The sequence below is a fragment of the Oreochromis aureus genome, linkage group 4, assembly GCF_013358895.1.
Source record: "Oreochromis aureus strain Israel breed Guangdong linkage group 4, ZZ_aureus, whole genome shotgun sequence".
NCBI classification, from domain to species: Eukaryota; Metazoa; Chordata; class Actinopteri; order Cichliformes; family Cichlidae; genus Oreochromis; species Oreochromis aureus.
Genome location: NC_052945.1, coordinates 20,213,888 through 20,233,514, shown reverse-complemented (window position 1 = coordinate 20,233,514; position 19,627 = coordinate 20,213,888). Strand labels below are relative to the sequence as shown.

The 19,627-nt window shown below is 41.6% G+C and overlaps 1 protein-coding gene across 1 annotated transcript; it reads left to right on the top strand.

Annotated features, from left to right (window-relative positions):
* Window positions 1–997: 997 nt before the first annotated feature.
* Window positions 998–15,571, top strand: LOC120439982 (voltage-dependent T-type calcium channel subunit alpha-1I-like). Its single transcript, XM_039611528.1, has 2 exons — window positions 998–1,033; window positions 15,275–15,571. The coding sequence occupies exons 1-2, from the start codon at window positions 1,018–1,020 to the stop codon at window positions 15,556–15,558; spliced, it is 300 nt and encodes a 99-aa protein (XP_039467462.1). The 5' UTR covers window positions 998–1,017; the 3' UTR covers window positions 15,559–15,571.
* The last annotated feature ends 4,056 nt before the right edge of the window (window positions 15,572–19,627 follow it).

The window sequence follows — 19,627 nt, the reverse complement described above, 5'->3', positions numbered from 1 at the left end:
AGTACTGTGTTCAAACTGTCTGAGCCATATTTTAAAACCTATTCTTCTCAGTTAAGGTTTTTCATAACTAACTGAAGCATAACAGGACCCTAAAGGAGTCATAATGGAGTATTGTTAATTTTTCAGTGTATTTAAAATTGAATAGTAAAACTTGTGGAAGTGGGAGCAGGTTAAAATGATTTTCTTGTTTGGAAAAGTCTTAATACAGATTTAATGAAGTTAAGTTCAAAAGTCTGGGGTCATACATTAGATGCAAATGTATTGTAGAATTAAATGTAGGAGTAGAATTAAACCCTCTTTTTTAACCTAATGAACAGCTTCAACCTCAACTGCAGAACTGTATGACTAAAGCAACCTTGGGTTTTATGTATAAGAATTATTTGGGCGTGAGAGGTTTTCTGCATACAACAAGCCCACGTGTTTGTATCACCATGCCTGAGTCAGTATAAAAAAAAATCCAACAGGCCAGTTAGTTGTTTAATATTAATGTGGCAGAGGCAGCACAGCAGCAGCACCAACTAAGACCTCATGTGTAACTCTGTTTTCTGCTAAAAACTAAAGTTTATATTATGTGTCCACTGGAAGAACCAAATGTGATGTAATTAAAATGAAGCTTGGCCAGAGAGAATTCCTCATCTCTCTTCATGTAAGCTGGATTCTTCAGTGCCAATGTAAAAGCCGTTTCCATGAATGCGTGAACAGAAATCTTCTGTGCGCGTTCGCAATTTCATGATTGTGAAATTAGGAGGTCTTGACTTCTTTTGTTCTGTCAATTTAGGGTTTAAGGTGCCATCTTTATTTTATAGAAAAAACTTGGCTATCTCACCAGCACTGATGTGAAGTCAAATACAAAACACATGCTGGGACCTGCTTATCGCTCCCTGGTTTTGCTCTGGAGAGGAGGCCAGCACTTGACACTTCATGGCCATTTTACGCTCAGCTCAGTTTGGCTCTCTTCTTCATTCAATTCCCTCTCTCGCGCTCTCGGTGGAGGGTCTCCACTCAAAATGCAAAGACATGGGCGAACAAGAAGGTTAGAGCATTTAAATGAAAGTCTCTCTCCCTCTCTCTATTCTGCCCAGTTTCGTTTTTTTTTGTTTTTTGTTTTTTTACTCCACTTGATCCCCTATCTGTGTTTCATTTTCATCCATTTCACAGTTTTCTCTCTCTTGCTGATCCCCTCTTTATATTCATGGCTCTACAGTGGCCAATTCGGCTTTTCTCTGCTCTTCGCGGCTCCCGCCTCTCTTTTCCTGCTCTGCTCAGTCCTCACCTTCCTATCCCTCCCTGTCTCCTCCAGCTTCCTGAAATCATCCCTCGGCTCGCCCCTTTCCCTTGACGTGCACTCAAGTGGCGTCACAATTCTTTACCATTATGAGTGGGCTTTGCTTTTTTGTTATGTACGTGCATGGGGATGGGGGGTGGGGGAGGGGGAGGGGGGTTTAGGCAAGCCACAAATGCTCCGAGAGCCATATTCAAATCTCATTTCACACTGCTGAGGGTGAAAAGACCTGACACAGCACTCTGTGAGGGGAGAGGAAAAAAAGGGAGGAGAGGAAGGGAAAGAGAGGGTGAGAATGAGAGGAGTAGTGAGAGATGGGAAGGAAATGATGGTGAAGACAGCGCTGAAAGTGGAGGAGGAAAGCAAAGGGACGTGACGCGGGAGAGGAGGAGACTAATGCTGGAGAGGCGATACCTACAGTATGGCAAAGGAAGCAGAAAAAAGAAAAGAGGGAGTCAGGCAGTAGAGAATGAGTACCCCTCACTCAATTCTAAAACGGGAAGAAGCGGGTGAGATGATGAGAACTGGGTGAGAGAGTAAATCATGAGAGAGGACGAGGGGCAAGACAAGTTTTGAGAGTTTTCACTCCGTCAGCAAGTGCCACACTTTTGTCCCAATCACTTTTCCTGTTTCCACAGTGTCATCTCCATCCCTCACTCAGGCTTTTTCTTTTTTTTGTCTCCAGGTGAAGCTCTTCCATCCTCTCCCACTTCCTCCCCTCTCACACAGTGTGCATGTTTATGCAAATGAGGTAATTAGGAAGCTGCTTGGCTTTATTCGAGCTCTAAGGTTTTTTTCGGACGAGGTGTGAAGAGCAAAAAAAGAAGAAAAAAGGGAGGAGAAATGGATGGATAAGAACACGCATGAGCATTACACACCCCTATATCATTCCCTTTAAAGTGCTGCATGTTTCTTTGTGCGTGTCCGTGTGTGTGCAGTTTAATATGCTTTCCCTTCTGCACAAGACACAGCAACAAATTCTCCGAAACACTTCAGTTCTCGTTCTCTTTTCCTTTCTCCAGCCCTGTGTGTCCTCCCCCCTCCTCCTCCTCCTCCCCACAGTCCTCAGTGCTCTCATCTCCTCTCATCCTCTACCTTCTTCCTGTCACCCCTGCTTGCAGCCTTCCCTCTTACTATGTTGTCTTTCTTTGTTTCTGTCCCTTCCGTCTCACTCGCCCAAGTCACCTCACCTCTGCGTTTTTCGCCCGGCCGTGCAACTTTTTTTCTGTCATCTCCATTTTTTTCTCCCCCTCCCCTCATAGCTCCCATTTTCTGTGCACGCAATCCTCTCTCTTGTGTGTTTATGTTCTTGCCCGATTCAATCTTTTCCCTACCCCTCCTCTTTGTCTGTAAATCCGGTTTTCACCGTCTCTTGCTTTCACCCATCTTTTCTGCCTCTTGCTGCTTATTCTGTGCTCGTGTTGTATTTGCTCTACACGTCCCCTTCTCTGGCTTCACATTGAGCTGTAAACACAAACACAAATGCATGCAGAAATGCACGCACTGTACTCGGAGATAGACATATGTTTCATTGGTGAGGGAGGAAACATGAAAATTGAGATCATTTCTCCTCGGGGTTGATATCGGGGCTTAAGTCTGCCGTCTCTTTGTCTCGTTCGCTCTCTCTCACACCGACACAAAGTTGTACAGAAACACGCGCCCGTGCACGCGCACGTCACCTTGTGCCAGTTCTCCCTGAGTTTTTAAACTTTGGATGGCAGTTTCCTGTCAGGGCATAAAAGCAACGGGAAAGAGATTTCTAAAAGGAGAGGAAGAGACAGTGAGGAGACAAGGGGAGAAGAGATAAGGAGTGCTGACAGATGTTCAACTCGACGCTTTTTGCCCTGCAGAGGAGAAAAAGAGGAATGGATCTGTCGTTATTTCTCCTCCTCCATCACTTCCTCTTCCCCCAAAACTCTGTTCCTCTCCTCCCCTCCTTGTTTTCCCCCTTGTAGAAAGCCCACATTAAACAGAATTTGACTTCATTGCTTTGATCTTAAGGCACTGAAGCTTTTAGGCAACTTTAAATAGCACACAACAAAACAGCACAGAATGGATTTTCAGCACCTTGCAGACAGTGCTGCAGATTTCATGCAGGCATGCTGGTTAACAAGTAACTTTTAAGTCAGATCTCAGGTGAGGGAGGATGAAGGCGTCACAGTGACGCTAAAACACAAAACACGACCTCAAATCCTCTCCTGTGTTTTAAATTAGAAAGATCATAGTTCTTTGGCCAATTAAGAAACACCTGTGACAATGATAGCCTCCACTGTCCTCATTACCGTTACTTACTACCTAGTTTTGCTGTGCGTGATGGTGCGTTCATGTGGATGGCAAAGGCGAGAGGAATAGAGGACAAAGCCCATTATCTGATATAAGGCAGCATCTCAAACACACACAGAAAAATATGCACAAACACACGTTCACACTGACAAACTGCACGCATATTATATGTACACCTGCAGCTGTCCGGCAGTCTGCCCCTAATGTGAATTGATCGTCTTCAGTCCCCCTGCTGCTGTTAGTGTACCCTGCAAAAACCCAGACCACTGTATGATCTGGTTTGAAGCACACACAAACACCCACTGATGCTACCAGGCTACGAGTAGACGCACTCACATGCCAGCAAATACGATTGACCGTTTGCTTTATCTGGCACGCCTATGAGTGTGAGCTCTCCCTGCCTCACACACAGGCAGCCGGAGGGAAACGTGTGTCATTTATCAGGGTGAAAGAATGACAGCAAGAGCTCTAATAGTAAATCATTGGCAGCATTATTGGACCTCCTCTCCCTCGCCTGTATGGATTTGTGTTGGGAAAGTGGAGGAGACTGTAATAAATCAGCCAATAACACACAAGAGAGTGTGCACAAAAAATTTTTTCCACAATGCACAGAGGCTAAAGCCCTTTACTTTACTTTACTTTACTTTACACACACACACACACACACACACATATAAGAATTTATAATGAATGCGCTGATAAGCTGGGCCGTGATAGGAGCTTTTCTTATGTGGATCAGTCACTGTGTTAGTTCTGTTTTCTGTCCTCTGCAGTCCTCTGCTTTTATCTTACACACAGACAGATGGGATATGAAAAGATGGATGAAACCGTCATGACACCACCCATTCTTTGTGTGCAGTCCCACTTTAAAGCCTTGGGGTTTTTTTCTTTTCCTTTTTTTGGAGCCAAAAGTGACCATTTTTATAGATGAGAGGCTGCCGAGGGATCAGTGCTAACAAGTGCATTGCATGGATGCATTTTACAGTCACAGACACTTGTTTATTTGTTATATAAATAAATAAATTGAAGTTATAGTCATCGTTTGTGTGGGACATACATAAAGTTTGGGATGTGAAACTGCCTTTGTGAACAAGAGAGCTGCATGTGGACCCAAACCCAATTGAAACAACAGTGCTTGTGCGTTAAAGGGCAGCTTTGTTTGTGAATTGGAGAGTAAAAGAAAAGACAAATGAGCTATGGCCACAAGGGATATGAGAAAAGACATGCAGAAATATGCAATTTCCATTAAATTGAACTAAAGCTAAAACTAAATTGAAAAGCAAAACCTAAATCAAACAGCAAATTTGATTTGACATTTTAAACTTCTGCTTAACAAAACTATTTCAGGTCTTCGGTTGACGTCTCCTCTCTGTGCTCTGTGCTCTGTGCAGCAAGCCATAATCCAGTTTCTATTGTTCCATTCTTTCTTTGCTTCTCTCTCATTCATTTCCCTGCCTGTCTAAACTCCTGCCACTGTCATTGCTCTTGAACTTTAACTTTCCCTATAGTCTAAAAGCTGTTAACATGATGCTAATGCTAATATCTTCAGTCCTTTCACACTGCAAGGTGTTGTTAGCGTTAGCTTGTCGTGGTGTTGGCAAGGATTTAATACAGCAGGGAACTCAGGATGACTTAAGGACTGAAAGATGCACTCAATACAGTCTATACACAGCAATAGTCTTGGCTGCCAGAGCTAATGCTGTTAAAACAGATTAAACTGATTGGGCCACTGATTCAGTGTAATCCACTGGCAGCCACTCTCTTAAGATGATTTCTGACAGGGGGCTCAGTATCCTCTTCATCATAGAATGAGACACAGTTGGAGACAGAAGTAAAGAAAGAGGTGGGGGGTAGAAGAACACGGAGAATGAGAGCAAGAGAAAAAGGCAGAGAAGTGGATAAGAAGACGAGAGGAAGGGAAAAGGGGAGGGAGAGGATGCGGATTAAGACACTCAATTGGAAACTGGAAATTTAAAATTCCAAAAGGAAGAAGCTAGATTAAAGGAGAATCAAAGGCAATCTTTCATCCGTTCCTTAGATCAAAAAGTTAATTGCTGTGGAAACTAAAAACCATAGTTGAGAGAAAAGCTGCCAGTTCCTGCAGAAAAAACAAGCATGTTTTAGCGGGATTTTTACTTTCTGCTATAACAAGACAAAAATGGACAATGCAACTGAACCCCAAGTCCCTCGCAAGTTCTTCTTCTCTGATGTTTGACTTTTCTGACTCATTTCTTTGCTCCAGTTCGTCATCATTTGCACTGGGCAGAGATTGCTTGTAATTACTTGTGTTCCACAAGCAGCTGCAAACCATTTCATATGAAGTGAATTTATTTTGGGTGTCAGTCAGTTAGAAACATTTCACTCAATGCAGAACATAAAATAAGCTAATGAGACAACAGCCAAACAGAAGGCATCTGATTCTGGCTCTGCTGTAATAATGCACTCTGTTCATCTTTACGCTTCATTGATAATGTGATCTTTTCAATGCTTATTTGTACTGTGTATTTACACTGTTGTTGAGTTTTTAGTTGTTACCTGAACTAATCTGTAAACACTGAAGTATTTCTTTTAAATGGACCAAATAAAGTGCCACTTTTGCACAGCATATGGTTATTAGGGGTGAATCTGCCCACCTGGCTGGTCTGTGATCCATAACAAATGTGTGGGCCATTCTGGCAATGCTGCAGAGTCAGGATAATGCTGCTGAAAGCAGAAGATGGTTTGACACCCATATGTCACTTACTAACTGAAATACCTTTAAGTGCCTGGCTGTGGCTGCAGGGGACAGCCCATTTCACTGCAGTAGTTGTGGATATTTTTACTCATTTCAAGGTAAAAAAAAAAAAAAAAAATGGAATCAAAAAATCAAACTACCCAATTTGGTAGAAGCAGAGAGCACTGTATGTGAAATATACCATACAACAGTGGTGTGACCTGCATAGGGATTGAGTCCCTTATATGAAGAACACACTGCTGTTTATGTCTTTATGTAGATTAACCTTTTCTATCTTCTCCCTCCCTCAATTTACCTCATCAGCTAGCCAATAAGAGCAGGTGAGGCCCATTGGCATCTCAGCAGTGTTGTTAGAAGGTCTGCAAACTACATTTAAGACTGAAATAAATTAAACAGCCACTTCTTTTATCCAGCTAGTCAAGTCAGTGCATTTAGATATGAACATGTGGTTCAGATGAGCTGCTGAATTTAAAACTGGACATGAGAAGAAGGGCGATCTAAGTGAATTTGAACGTTACATGGTTGTTGGTGCTAGACAGGCAGACAGGCAGAAAAGGCTGATATACTGGGATTTTCCCACACTGCCATCTCTAGGGTTTATCAAGGATTTACCAAAACCAGTGAGCAGCAGTTCTACGAAGGCAACTGCAACATTCAGGATTTGGTGTAAAGAACATGAAAGCATGGACTCATCCTTTCTTGTATCACCAGTTCAGGCTGCTGATGGTGGTCTAATGTTGCTGGAACTACTAAGGGGACTTTGGGTCCCCTTAGTACCACATATGAATGGTTTAAATCAGGAGTGTCAAACTCCAGGCCTCGAGGTCCGGTGTCTTGCAGGTTTTAGATATCACCCTGGGTCAACACACTTGAATCAAATGATTAGTTCATTACCAGGCCTCTGGAGAACTTCAAGACATGTTGAGGAGGTAATTTAGCCATTTAAATCAGCTGTGTTGGATCAAGCACACATCTAAAACCTGCAGGACACCAGCCCTCGAGGCCTGGAGTTCCACACCTGTGGTTTAAATGAAACAGCCCCCTGAGTATTGCTGTTGACCATGTCCATTCTTATGTCAAAATGTGCCCATCTTATGATGGCTGCTTCCAGGAAGGGACATCATGAAACTCACATCATCTTGGAGTTAAGAAACACAATGGTTAAAGTAACATAGAGTCAGGTTGTGAGGGGCTAAAGGAGTCAAACTACTTGTCAGCCATGACTGGATACATACGATGTACTTCGACTGATGTAATAAGGCTACTAAAAGTTTGGAAAAAATAATTCAGTGCACTCAGTCGTGTACCAAAAAACCTTTTTACCTGTCATTACATATTGTGATATTTTTAACAACATTTTTGTATGGCTCTTATTCTTTTAGTTTTTGCGTCTGCTTTAGTTTTTTTGTTTATGTTTTTCATCTTTCTTTGTGACTCTTGTCCATGAAAGTGATATTTAAAAACCTATTTCTTGCTTGGCATTTTGATATATTTCTTGAACTGAAATAACCTTTGAGCTGTTTCCTAAAGGACTATTCTAAAGGGAAAAATAGGTTCTTCTGTACATGATGGTGTTTCTGATTTGGAGGTTTACAGCAGTTGTTCACATACTCTTCTTTCCCATCTTTGATCCACCATAAGCAAAGGAGATAAGAAGGATTGTACAGTTTAATAGTGGATTTGGAGGACTTGCCTTGAGTCTTAGAGTTTACTTTTATTTTTATTTTTTTTGAGGTTCAGTTATATTTTTCAATCTCCTAAAAATCAAATTAATAAAAGTTTGAATTCAAACTCAACATACGATTGACGCAACGCTCTGATGTCTGAGTCACTGATGTTGCCAGATACTAACTGTAATTAAAGTCTAACAAACCAAAGAGTTTCATGATTTACTGAAATCCCTGCATGCATCCACATAACACAATCACATGCAATGTGTTCTCTGCCCAGTTTACTTTCTTAGAATAAATAGATCTGTGTAATTTTGGGCACTAGCACATTTTTTTTTCTTTGTCTTTTTTTTTTGGCTGTGAAGTTGCATTTCTATAATAAACATGGGCTTAAACTGCTGAACAAAAATATTGCCTTAATGGTGAAAGACTTAATTAATCACATTCAGACTGTGTCCTATTTTCTACGAATGTAGCTGAACTATTTCACAGGCACTTCTCTTGACCATTGCAGAATATTCCAGACTTTTACCTTGAAAATCTCAAAATCTCTTGGACCGCTGTCAAGGTTTTGTTTCATTGCCCATCTGTACTGTGAAGTGTTGTCCAGTCAACTTGCTGCATTTCGCTGAATCAGAGCAGACAGTGAATCTCTGCACACTTCAGAACTCATCAGGCTTCTTCTTCTCTCCTTCATATTGCCAGTAAACACCAGTGAACACTAGTGATCTAGTGGCGTTGAAAGCCACACATATCCATGCATTATGATGCCTCCACCTTGTTTTACAGATGATGTTCTGTGGTTCAAATTAAAAGCAATTCTGAGGGTTCTCCATAATTTTTTCCCCACAAAATTTTCATACAGTTTGATCTTAGTTTAATTTCTCCATAGAATAACATTCCCTAACCGATTTGGCTGTTTTGGATGGTTTTTCTGGCAATGTCTAATCTGGCCTTCCAGTTCTTAGGGATGATAAATGACTTGCACCTTGAGGTGAACCCTGTGTATTTCTCTCATGAAGCCTTCTCTGTATAGTAGATAATGAGAAGAAGAAATCTCCACACCTCTCTAGAACATTCTGTACTTGGCTGGATTTTCTGGAGGTTGGTTCTTTACCATGGAAAGCATCTTAAAAGCATCCACTCCTCTTGCTTGTGTATATCCAGGCCTTGTCATTGTGCCAATCTCACCATTACTCAGAACGCATCACACATTTTTCTGGCCACCCCTAATAATTTTGCAGGCTAAGGATGGCCTGTTTCACTTCACTCAGAGCTTTTAAACATGTGGGCTCATAGCAACAGCTTCCAAATGCAAATGCCACACCTGGAATCACTCTTAACCTGCCTAATTTAATAAGACAAAGCCAACTAATAGTTCAAATCTGTCCATTAAATGGCTTTTGACCATACAATTACATTTAAGCACTTGAAAATAAGCCACTGTGTGTAAAAATGGTTGATACTCCTCAACGGTTGATGTAGTGTTTGTGTTCAACCCCTCAAATTAAAGCTGAGAGCCTGCACTTTAAGCACGTATTTGTCCTGTGACTGTCAGTTAAATTTGTGTTGATATTGTGATAAAAAATGGAAAAAAAAAATCAGTGTCTAAAAGTATATGGACCTAACTATGAGTTCTTTTGGTTTCACCCTTAAAATCTTCCTGGATATTCTATATTTCAATTTTATGACTTACTGTAATCATCTCATAGCATTGTTAGTCTGCTATACTGTTTTTTTGTGCACAAAAACAAAAGAAGATTTTTGGAAGAAGTGTTTTTTTTTCTTTTATATCCACAGCCACAGAGTTATCAGCATACCTAACTTGTTTGGACCTATTTTGTAGTTCTTTGTACCCCATCTCTCACCCTGTGACAGCTGGGAAAGGCTCGAGTTATCCACAAGTCAAAGAATTGGATAAGTCAAAGAAAATGGATGGATGGAAGGTGAAAGCATGGAGCCTAGCTGGTGTAAAATAAAACAATGGTTCAGAGAGGCAAAATTTATACTGAATGTTGACCTTAAACGGCAAGGCAGAGATTACTTTAAGCTGTCCTTTCAAGTTTGTCAAAACCAGTCTGGAGTGTGCAATAAAGTTGTTTGATCACACTCCAAAGTCCATTTGTGCTGACATATTTAAATGTTACAATGGTCCTAAAGTAGACATATTAGGGTTTACTTGGCGAGGTAAAAATGGAGAGTGGGAATTATGTTCCTCTCCATTATATGAGAGTCACATTTATCACATTTTAGAAGGCAATTTTATGGTGCTGTCAAAAAGCCAGCCATCATATTCACTGCTGGCTCCCCTGTCAGTGACTGGTTTATAAATATATTATACTCTCTCATTGGCTATATTGATAGTCTCAGTAACGAAATAATGTGTTGTTTTGATCACTCAGCAATATGTGTCAAAGCTGGTTTGTCTCAGGTCACTGAATGAAGCGCAGCCTTAACTGAAGCGACAAGGAGTGTGTGTGTGTGTGTGTGTGTGTGTGTGTGTGTGTGCGTGTGATTCTGTCTGTTGTGAGAGTGTGTGTATGGTCCTTGTGCAAGCTAAGTTGTCTTCTCAAGGGATACTTGCCCTGCAGTGATTCTAATAGCATTAGCCACTGTCTGCGTTGCAATGGACCAATGGTGCATTATGTTTCACACACACACACACACACCTCTGGGACAGTACCGATCATCAGGGATCTGCTTCGTGTTTTCAATGCTCGATGTTCTCATTTTTCAGCCCAGTCACACATGACTATGTGTACACTTGTGTGTGTGCGTGTGTTCTCAGCTGATAATATTGTGTCACCTCACCATGACACAGTGAGAGAATTTAAGCGCAGTTGAAATGGGGTGCTTCTTTAAGTAAGTGTGACACTCAGGCTGCTGTCTGAGAGGGCTTTGTCGGACCCAGATTGGTTGCATACCCACAAATATAGATATAGCACACATCACGCACAACTCTAACTCGGCTGTATTTTTGGTTTAAAAAAAAAAAAAATCCACGGTAACTTTCCAAACCAGCCTTTATAACTTCTGAAACTCATAATGCAACATTACAGGGAGCCAATTTTTAATAACTTTCCCCTGTGGAAACTGAGGATTATGAGCCACAGTGTGTCAGATATGCTATCAGTTCTTTTCCAGATCTCCTGATTTGGATTGTCTTCCACAGCAACACAGCTGGCAATAATCATTACACAAAGGGACGCAGTGCCTCACCTTTTACCTCCAAATGGCGTAATTATTGTTGCTGTTGTGTGAAAACATTACTTTTCTTCAAAAATGAAAAATTCTGTAAATGTACTCAACAAATTTATGAGTTTACAAGTAGGGGAAGTAAAGATCTGAGCCGTAAGGAGAAGCTGTCAGTTTTCTGGTTTATCCTCACCTATGCCCACGAGCTGTAGGTGGTGACCGAAAGAATAAGATTGTAGATACAAGCAGAGTCACCAGGATGTCTGAGCTCACCTGCAGAGACAGTGAGGAGCTTTATTCGTTCAAGAGGGCCCTAAAGGCTTGCAGCTCCTCTGTATCAAAAAAGCGACTTGAGATGTCTACGATGCATTTTGGACGACTCATAGGTGAAGTGTTTCGAGCGTGTCCATCCCGGAGGAGACCCTGAAGCAGACCCAAGTCACGCAGGAGAGAGTATTTCTCTCGACTAGGTTGGTAACACCTCTGTATTCCCCCCAAGACAGCCAGAGGCGGTGGCTAGGGAGAGGGAAATCTCAGCAGCACTGTTTAGACTGCTGAGAGCAGGATGCAGATAAGCTACAGTATAGTAATAGATATATTTTCATCTACTGTTGTCATACAAGCTAAAATAGGTTCATCAAGTAACACTGAGCTAATTTCATACAGAAATAACAATTTATAATTTTATAATATACTGCATTTCCATCTTTAGTCTTAGTGTTTTTACACCTACAGTCCATTTCCTCTGGTCTGAATCAGTTGATGAGTTTGTAAATGAGTCAGTCCAGTCATTGGCCAGATGTATCTGGGGCGGGAGCAACAAAAGTAAATACAGGAAGAAGGTGCTGTGTTATTCACTACTGGAGAACACAGAGAATTTATAGTGATTTCACAGATACGTGCAGACCATTGCACATGTATAGTATCTTCCTGCATTGAGAATGCAAAGCATAAGTGGCTACGGGAGAGGTAGATGGTTCAGCTTGAGATCACACCATAAACGAACTGTTCTGTAGTTCATTTGGAGCCTTACTGAGATCACCTCCTCCAAAGGGTCTCTGTGTGATTACGATGTTCACACCGGCAAAAATGAACCAGGTTTCAATTTAAATCGACCGCAGGGGTGAAAACACCCCAAGACCACTGTGTCCATTGTTAACCATTTGACTCTCCTAAACAATCACATATTTTCCCAAATCTAATGTCACTCGACAGCATGCACAGGTACCAACATACTTTTTGCTGGGCTTTTAATAGTGGTAAAAACTGCATGTATACTCTATTTGTCGTTCAGCAGCCATGCCTCCGGGGCTGCCTAGAAGGGGTATTGGCTAGCATAATATCCCTGTTGTGGTGCACAAATTCACAATGATGCTAATCGCAATTGCCACTCTGTATGTGTGTGTGTGTGTTTTAATTGAAAAACAGCTCTTTCATGTCACAGTTCAAGATGAGTCAGTTAACTTGGTGAACAGATTCAAAGGCCTGGAGACGGGCAAAGGTCGCACAGCAGGATTCAAATGTCATATAGATGGATTTCAGTTGCAAAAACAGGCTGAATTACTGGTTTACACATCACGTATGAAAAATCCTTAACCAAAGATACCTTCCAAGTATAATGGAGAATTCAGACAACAAACTGTTGTTATTTTAAGCTTCAAATTCTTCATCTTCATCCATCCTTTTTGAGCTTACTCAGTGAGTCACTGAGAGTTTTAGACTTTACTTCCATGCCTGGTGTATTTTACATCAGTTTTTAAAAAAAAAAAAAAAAAAATCTGAGCAAGAAATAAAAACACAACCTTTCACAGCTTTCTACATTCAAACTGGCCGTTTGAAACCACTGCACTGAAGAGTGTGTTGCCTAAACAATCCACAGTATGTTTTTTTACTGTTATTTTCCATCCAGCCTCTTCCTGTGTCTGTCTCAGACTGTCGCAGTGAGTGTGTGTGGGAGGGGGAAAGCAAGTTTTTCCATGGCTCATCACAGCCTTTAGCTCATAGTGCGGCTAAATGGGTGACTGTATATCCGCTACCCCAATTAAGGGTGTTAATGTGCGAGAGCGTGTATGTTGAGAACGTGTGAATGTGTCTCTGTGTGGATGTGTCAGTGCGAAACATCAGTCAGGGCCTTGTGCGTGGTCTCTCTCGCTCCGTCGCTCCGTCTCTCTCAGCATCTCCGTGTCACACACATTCATCAATCATCATCATTATGCACAAAAAAACACAACAACACAGAGGAAGCTTGCCCAGCATGGAGGGGTGTTTTGAAAGAGAGAATCACAGCAAATGAGTAGGAGTGATATTATGGTGCAGAGAAGTTAGATAAAACAATTTTGTGATTTTTTTTTCACTGTCGTTACCACACACATACACACACACACACACACACACACACGAACACTCTCCTTCCAACCGTTTCTGCAAAGCTGTCTCCTACTTAATTGTACTCGCCGGTAATAGCTGCAGGGTCTCCCTAAGAAGCTTTGTCATGGGAAATAAAACACAACAGAGTAAGAATAAACTTCCTTCCGCCACAGGAAGCAGCTGTTGCCATGGTAAAGCTTATTTAAAACAGACAAGTTAGAGTCCAGTTAGAGAGACAGCATGCGCAGTAAACAGATATAGAGACATGCAAACATTCTGCATGTGGTTGGTGACTTTTCCCTTTTTCACTTTCTCTACCTGGTTTAACGTCTTCCGAGGATTATCTCCGGAGCTGTCAGATATACCGGCTCCTAAATCACCGCTGTCCTATTTTCTCTCCTTGTAATGAATAGCCCTTAATATCATTACCCTATAAAAACAAAGTCTTTTCTCCCACTGGCTCTTAATCCCTCTATAGGATTTAGGGCAAACAAACACATTTACTGATCCATGCATGCATGGAAATGACGGAAATCACGCCCACGTATACATGCTCGTAGTTATCTGCTCGTGTTTGTAGCTTGAACGTGAGGTAAATTTCGCATTGGTGATACTACACGCAAACGTGATCATACATTTTTAAAGTGGCAATAAAACAAAAACCTGCCCACACCACACAAACGTTGCTTCCTCTGGTTGCTTTTCTGTTTCTTTCACTTCCACCTCTTTGCTTTTATATCCGAAACCAGTTTAAAAACCTTTCAACAATGAGATCGTGTCCATGTGTGTGTGTGTGAGAGAGGGAGAGACAGTGTGAGTGGGCATGTGTGAAAGACTGTGCATATGTCCAGCTCTGCACATGTCCAGCCTTCTCTTGGCTCCTTGCCTCTTGCTGGCTGCCTCCTTTGGCTGCCAGTTAAAAGCAAGAGCACTACCAAGTCCGGCATGTTATCATGCATTCACTTAGGCTCCGGCTGCTACCGGCCAATGGATGGAGCCAAAAGAACAAAGTTTCTGTCATTCTGTCTTTCTTTGCGCTTTTTACTTCTAATATTATCCCTCCTTTGGCTTTGAATACCCAATCAAACGCAAACACTTCCTAGCCAGGAGTAACTCACGACAGCAGTCAGCACTCTGAAAGCCAGCCTCATGTATTATTGTGCAATGTGTAAAAATGCTTAAATATGCAGGCTTGTGTAGAATTGCACTGTTGTGTGTCTGTGTGTGTGTTCTTTTGTGTGCACTATACCCACAGATAAATGTGATTTCCTTCACGAGTTAAGTGGTAGGTGATGGAAAGGCATTTCCTTTCCCACAACGCTGTGATGGAGCTAAATGAATCATCAGTGAATGTGCAATGAATGTTGACATTGACTTACGCGTCGCTGTTGTACCCTGCCGTGTGTGTGTTGGACAGCGAGGGGTGATTGTTATCATTAAGGAATGCATCGTCTTACGTAGACAAGTGAGTTTATGATAAGAGCATTTGGTTTCATTGGCGGTAGAGACAGCCGGAGAGTAACGGGCCTTTGGGGCTAAAACAATCATTAAATGTCTGTGAGTTGATGCTATGATGGTCTGTGGGAGAGTATGTGTATCCCCAGGACTCTCCTTTCAAGCTCTCTTCCACTGAATAATTCAGTTAATATTGTACAATATTAACAAGTTTAACATTTCACATTTTCACCTTATCAAAGTCATTTTGTTCCTGTAATCCATGTGCCAATTTCTTCTGTGTTTCAGATCCCAGCTGGCTTGCCATGACGAGCGAGGAGTGTCCTGTGCCGCTGGGGAGCATTTCCTCAGCAGGGCCAGGGCAGAATGAGGAATACAGCTCGGCGCAGGCTGATGACATCATTGAGGAAATGGGCCCAGGTGACGATGTCAGTATCGGCAGTGACCTGAGCACTCTCGTGGTGCCCTTCCCAGAGCTAGCGCCCGTGGTCTTCTTCTGCCTCAAGCAGACCACCTGTCCTCGCAACTGGTGCATCCGTATGGTCTCCAGCCCATATCCTTTGGTTCACTGATGGAATGGATCAAGTTAAAGATAACCTGTAATCTTCATCGAGCTACATTTAATCATCAGTCATAGCCAAGTGCATTTGTAGTCATGCATTTTCTCTTTAAATCAGCCCCATCTTACTTTACCTCATTTTTCACGCAGCTTTCAGTCTTTGTCAACCCTTCACCTTTTTCTATGTGCCTGTTCAGCTGCAGCATTTTTCTGCCCGTTCATCATCCCCCTTCAGCAGGCTCATAGTTTGAGTTCTTTGTGCTCTCTCAAGTCTCTCGTTCATGTTTGTTTGACACATCTTCATCCATCTTGACACTGACCCCTTTACCCCAACCAATCAACCCTCACTGCTTTATCTTGTGGATTTCGTCAGAATCGTCTCAAAGTAAGTCTGTTTTTGGACAATCAGCTTTGCACTGCTAGGACAATTTAATCTGCACTTTGGTGTGTGTGTGTGTGTGTGTGTGTGTGAGTGTGTGCACGTGTAGGTGGAATAGTTTATAGCACAATTTACTGTCACCAGTCACAGTGCAAGGCCTGCTGTTTTGCTCAGTTGAGTAGTGATGATTTATCATTGTCATGTGTAAGAAGCAGAGGAACTTTTATGGGGAAAGTTGCTTTTTCAGAACACCTTTTGCTCCCAGCTGTAAGCCAATAGTATTATTTTAAAGATATTAATTACTTTAAATGTTTTATAGCACATTGTTGAGCACATATTGCATTTTTTCAGAGCAGCTTTCCACAAACACCTAATTAGGGGTAATCTGCTGACGAGCTAGTTTTCTTTACACTGTTTTTAATCATCTTTTGAGTGTTCCTCGCAAACGGAAACTAGCACAACCAAATAATCTATATGTTGAGTCTATTTTCCTCTGAGATATAATATTCAACTCCATTTTTCTTTATTAAACTATACTTTGATGGAACATTGGAAGGATGTTTGCCTGTGATGATTTTGGCTTCTTAAAGTTGACAGAGAGCTCCTGTTGAATGGATCCCTCTCTTTCTCCTGGACTATGCTTTATTTTGCTTGAATTATGTTTGATATAATCAGAGTTTCCCCCCAGAACTTTAGCTTCTATCCACAATTACAATAACAGGCTGAGTAGAATTTTAGAAATGAAGTTTTCTATGCATTTATACATATATTCATGCATTTCAGTTGGCCTGCCTTTTAGTAATAATGTTTTTTAAAGTTGTTATTCAGACGAGTTTGATTTATTGAGATTTTCTGAATGACTGGATAGACATGACCCTGGCATACCGCAGTGACAAACTGATTTTGATTAATCATGAAATGTAGTCAGAGTTTGAGGAAAAAGCCTGTTAAATACCCTGTAATATTCAGACTTCACTGCCCATGCACATGCAGGCTGGTGAGGGTGAACTTAAACCATACAGTAAAATGTCTGTATTACAGGCAAACAAATGTGCAGCCAGAAAATCAGAACGACAGAGGGAAAGTGTAGGCAGTCAGACAGACAAAACTGGACTGCGAGAATTTCTGTTTGCCTGTCAGAGTCTGTGTTTGATGTTTAAGGAAGAAAAAAAATCAGAAGGATTTTACAGTGCTTGCTTGCTAATGGCTGTGCTCTGCTACACACAGCTGGTCCCAACACCGGGGTACACGTGCACTGCATAAACACACAACCAACTGCTGATTGTGGTGCTTGACACCTATAGTGGCTCAGACTGTAAGCATGTTAAAACAGTGTGTCTGGGAGCGCAGGTAATGGCAGTTATTGCTGTAGTTGAGGTGATTTTCTTCTGGCTGATTCAGCTTGAGGGACTAGAAGACACATAAACACACACTTCAGTTGCCATGGTGGGTTACTTTTGCCTTTACTGCAACCAGGTTAGTATGGATTAAAGCTTCCTAAAGCATATATCTGAGTGAGTGGCTCTGTTTATGTGTGTGTGTTTGTGTGTGTGGGATGGCTATGCAAGCACATGCCTAGTGCCTTTCTTGTGTAGGAATAAGAGGATGTGCATGTATCTGCAGTGTGTGTGGGACTTCAGCTGGAGCAGAAGTTTGATGTTTGGTGCACTGGAACAATGATTTGTACCCGTTTGAATGCGTGTATTGATCGCGCTGAAGTAGTCGGTGCTGTATATAGAGAGGTGTGTTGGATCGCCTGTGTGTCGACTACATATGAGCCCAGGGCATTTTTGTTTGTTTCAAAGACATTGAAAAAAACTGCCACTGTGATAGGATTATAAGTTAAGCCCCATTTCACTTCATCAAACAGTGTTTTGCTTTTGCTCAGTGTAGTGTGTCTGAAGTAAATTTTGTCTAGATGTGAGTGAAGGGGGGGGCAATAAATGGTTGTTTCACCAACTCTTTGCCAATCAATAACTCTGTCCACCGCTCAGTAGCTGTGAGAGGCCTTTGGTGACACATGCGCACACACTTACAGTACATTGTGCCACACAGTGATGCTCTCCCACACTCGCCTGCAGCAGAGTACCTGGAGCACCTCTATATTGCGCACCACACACTTCCTCTCCCTCCTTGTTGTTCTCGATTGTTTTCAAAATCATTTTACTAATCTTATCTCTTTCCCAATTTTCGAATATGTTAATATTGACATTTAAAATCATTATGAGAGGAATTTAAATTTCTTACTATAAAGTTTAGCTGCCAGTTTGTCTCTCCTAATTTTCTCTTTTCTTTCTTCATCGCGGATCTCTCTCTCCCTTTCTCCCTCTTTGCTGATCTTCTTCCTTGTCACTGCTCTTACGCCACCTCTGCCATCACTCTCCTCCACTTTGCTCCTCCACTCACTCCTCGTAACACGTATTTGCACAGCTACAGTATATGTGTTGTGTCCGTTCTCGCTGACTTGTACATTGTATAACATCTGCCCTGCAGGCAATTTTTTCCAGTTTCCAACTTGTATAATTAGTTTGACATTTTTTTCTTATTTTCAATAATAGGGCCTCCTCAGTGCTATGTCACTTTATACTGACTCAGAGATACATTCCTGCAGCTGTTATTTCAAACCTGTCAAGACTGATTGCATCCAAGCATTATATGTCATGTAAAAAAATAACACTACCTCAGATGAACAACAACACATGACATATTACACCATATCATTATTTAGTTAACACAAATGCCGAAGCATTGTGCAAGAATACTAAGTATACCCTATGATTTAGTAGCTGGTAGAACCACCTTTATCACCAAGTTAAACTGATCATTTGCTATATGACGTTCTAAGTTCTGTATGATGAGGTGGAGGAATTTTGCCCCACTCTTCTTCATAGTGTTGCTTCAACTCATTGAGGTTTCATTTGTGAACAGCTCTTATCGCAGCATTTCAGTCGGGCTGAGGTCTGGGCTTTGATTTCGATCACTGCAGCACCTTGATTCGTTTCTTTTTCAGTCATTCTAAGAGATTTGCTGCTTGCTTGGGATCATTGTCCTGTTAGCTTTAGATAGCAGGGATAGTTGCTTCTTTAAAATCATTGCTGATCTCTTTCCTCCTTGACTTTGTGTTAACACACACTGTAATGCTACAGACAAATTGCTGAAACTCTTTAATCGAATGCATTTCATTAGCAGCACCTGGGTGTTACCTACACTTTTTATTCTCAGAGAAGAAGAAAGGCTTTACTTAGTTTTTCACAGGACTGCATATAGAAACCTGAGACTCCACAGCCATGGGCTTTCACACACTGACAGATACAAGCAGTGGCATATTGACCATCTAGGCAGCAGTCGTAGCTCCACTGCATCACATTTAAATTTGTGAAATCATCACCCTCTTCCTTCCTGAAAGAAAATCAATTTAACAGCAAAACCATCAGGAGTTATATGCTCAACACCTCAGAGTGTTAAGCTGAGAACAAAAGGATGATAATGTCTATAAATCTAGCTGTGCCTAAATATATATTCTGTTTTTATTGAATTGTCATCTTGTTGCTCGGGCTTTCATTTGACTTTGTCATGTTTGTAACTGTCTCCTTATGGATGTTGTCCTGATGCGTCTTCCCACTTTGACTTGGCCTTCGATGGCTGCCGTGTGGATTTGGCTGCACTTCGTTTAGATTTTGTTTTAGCAGATTTTCACGGGTTA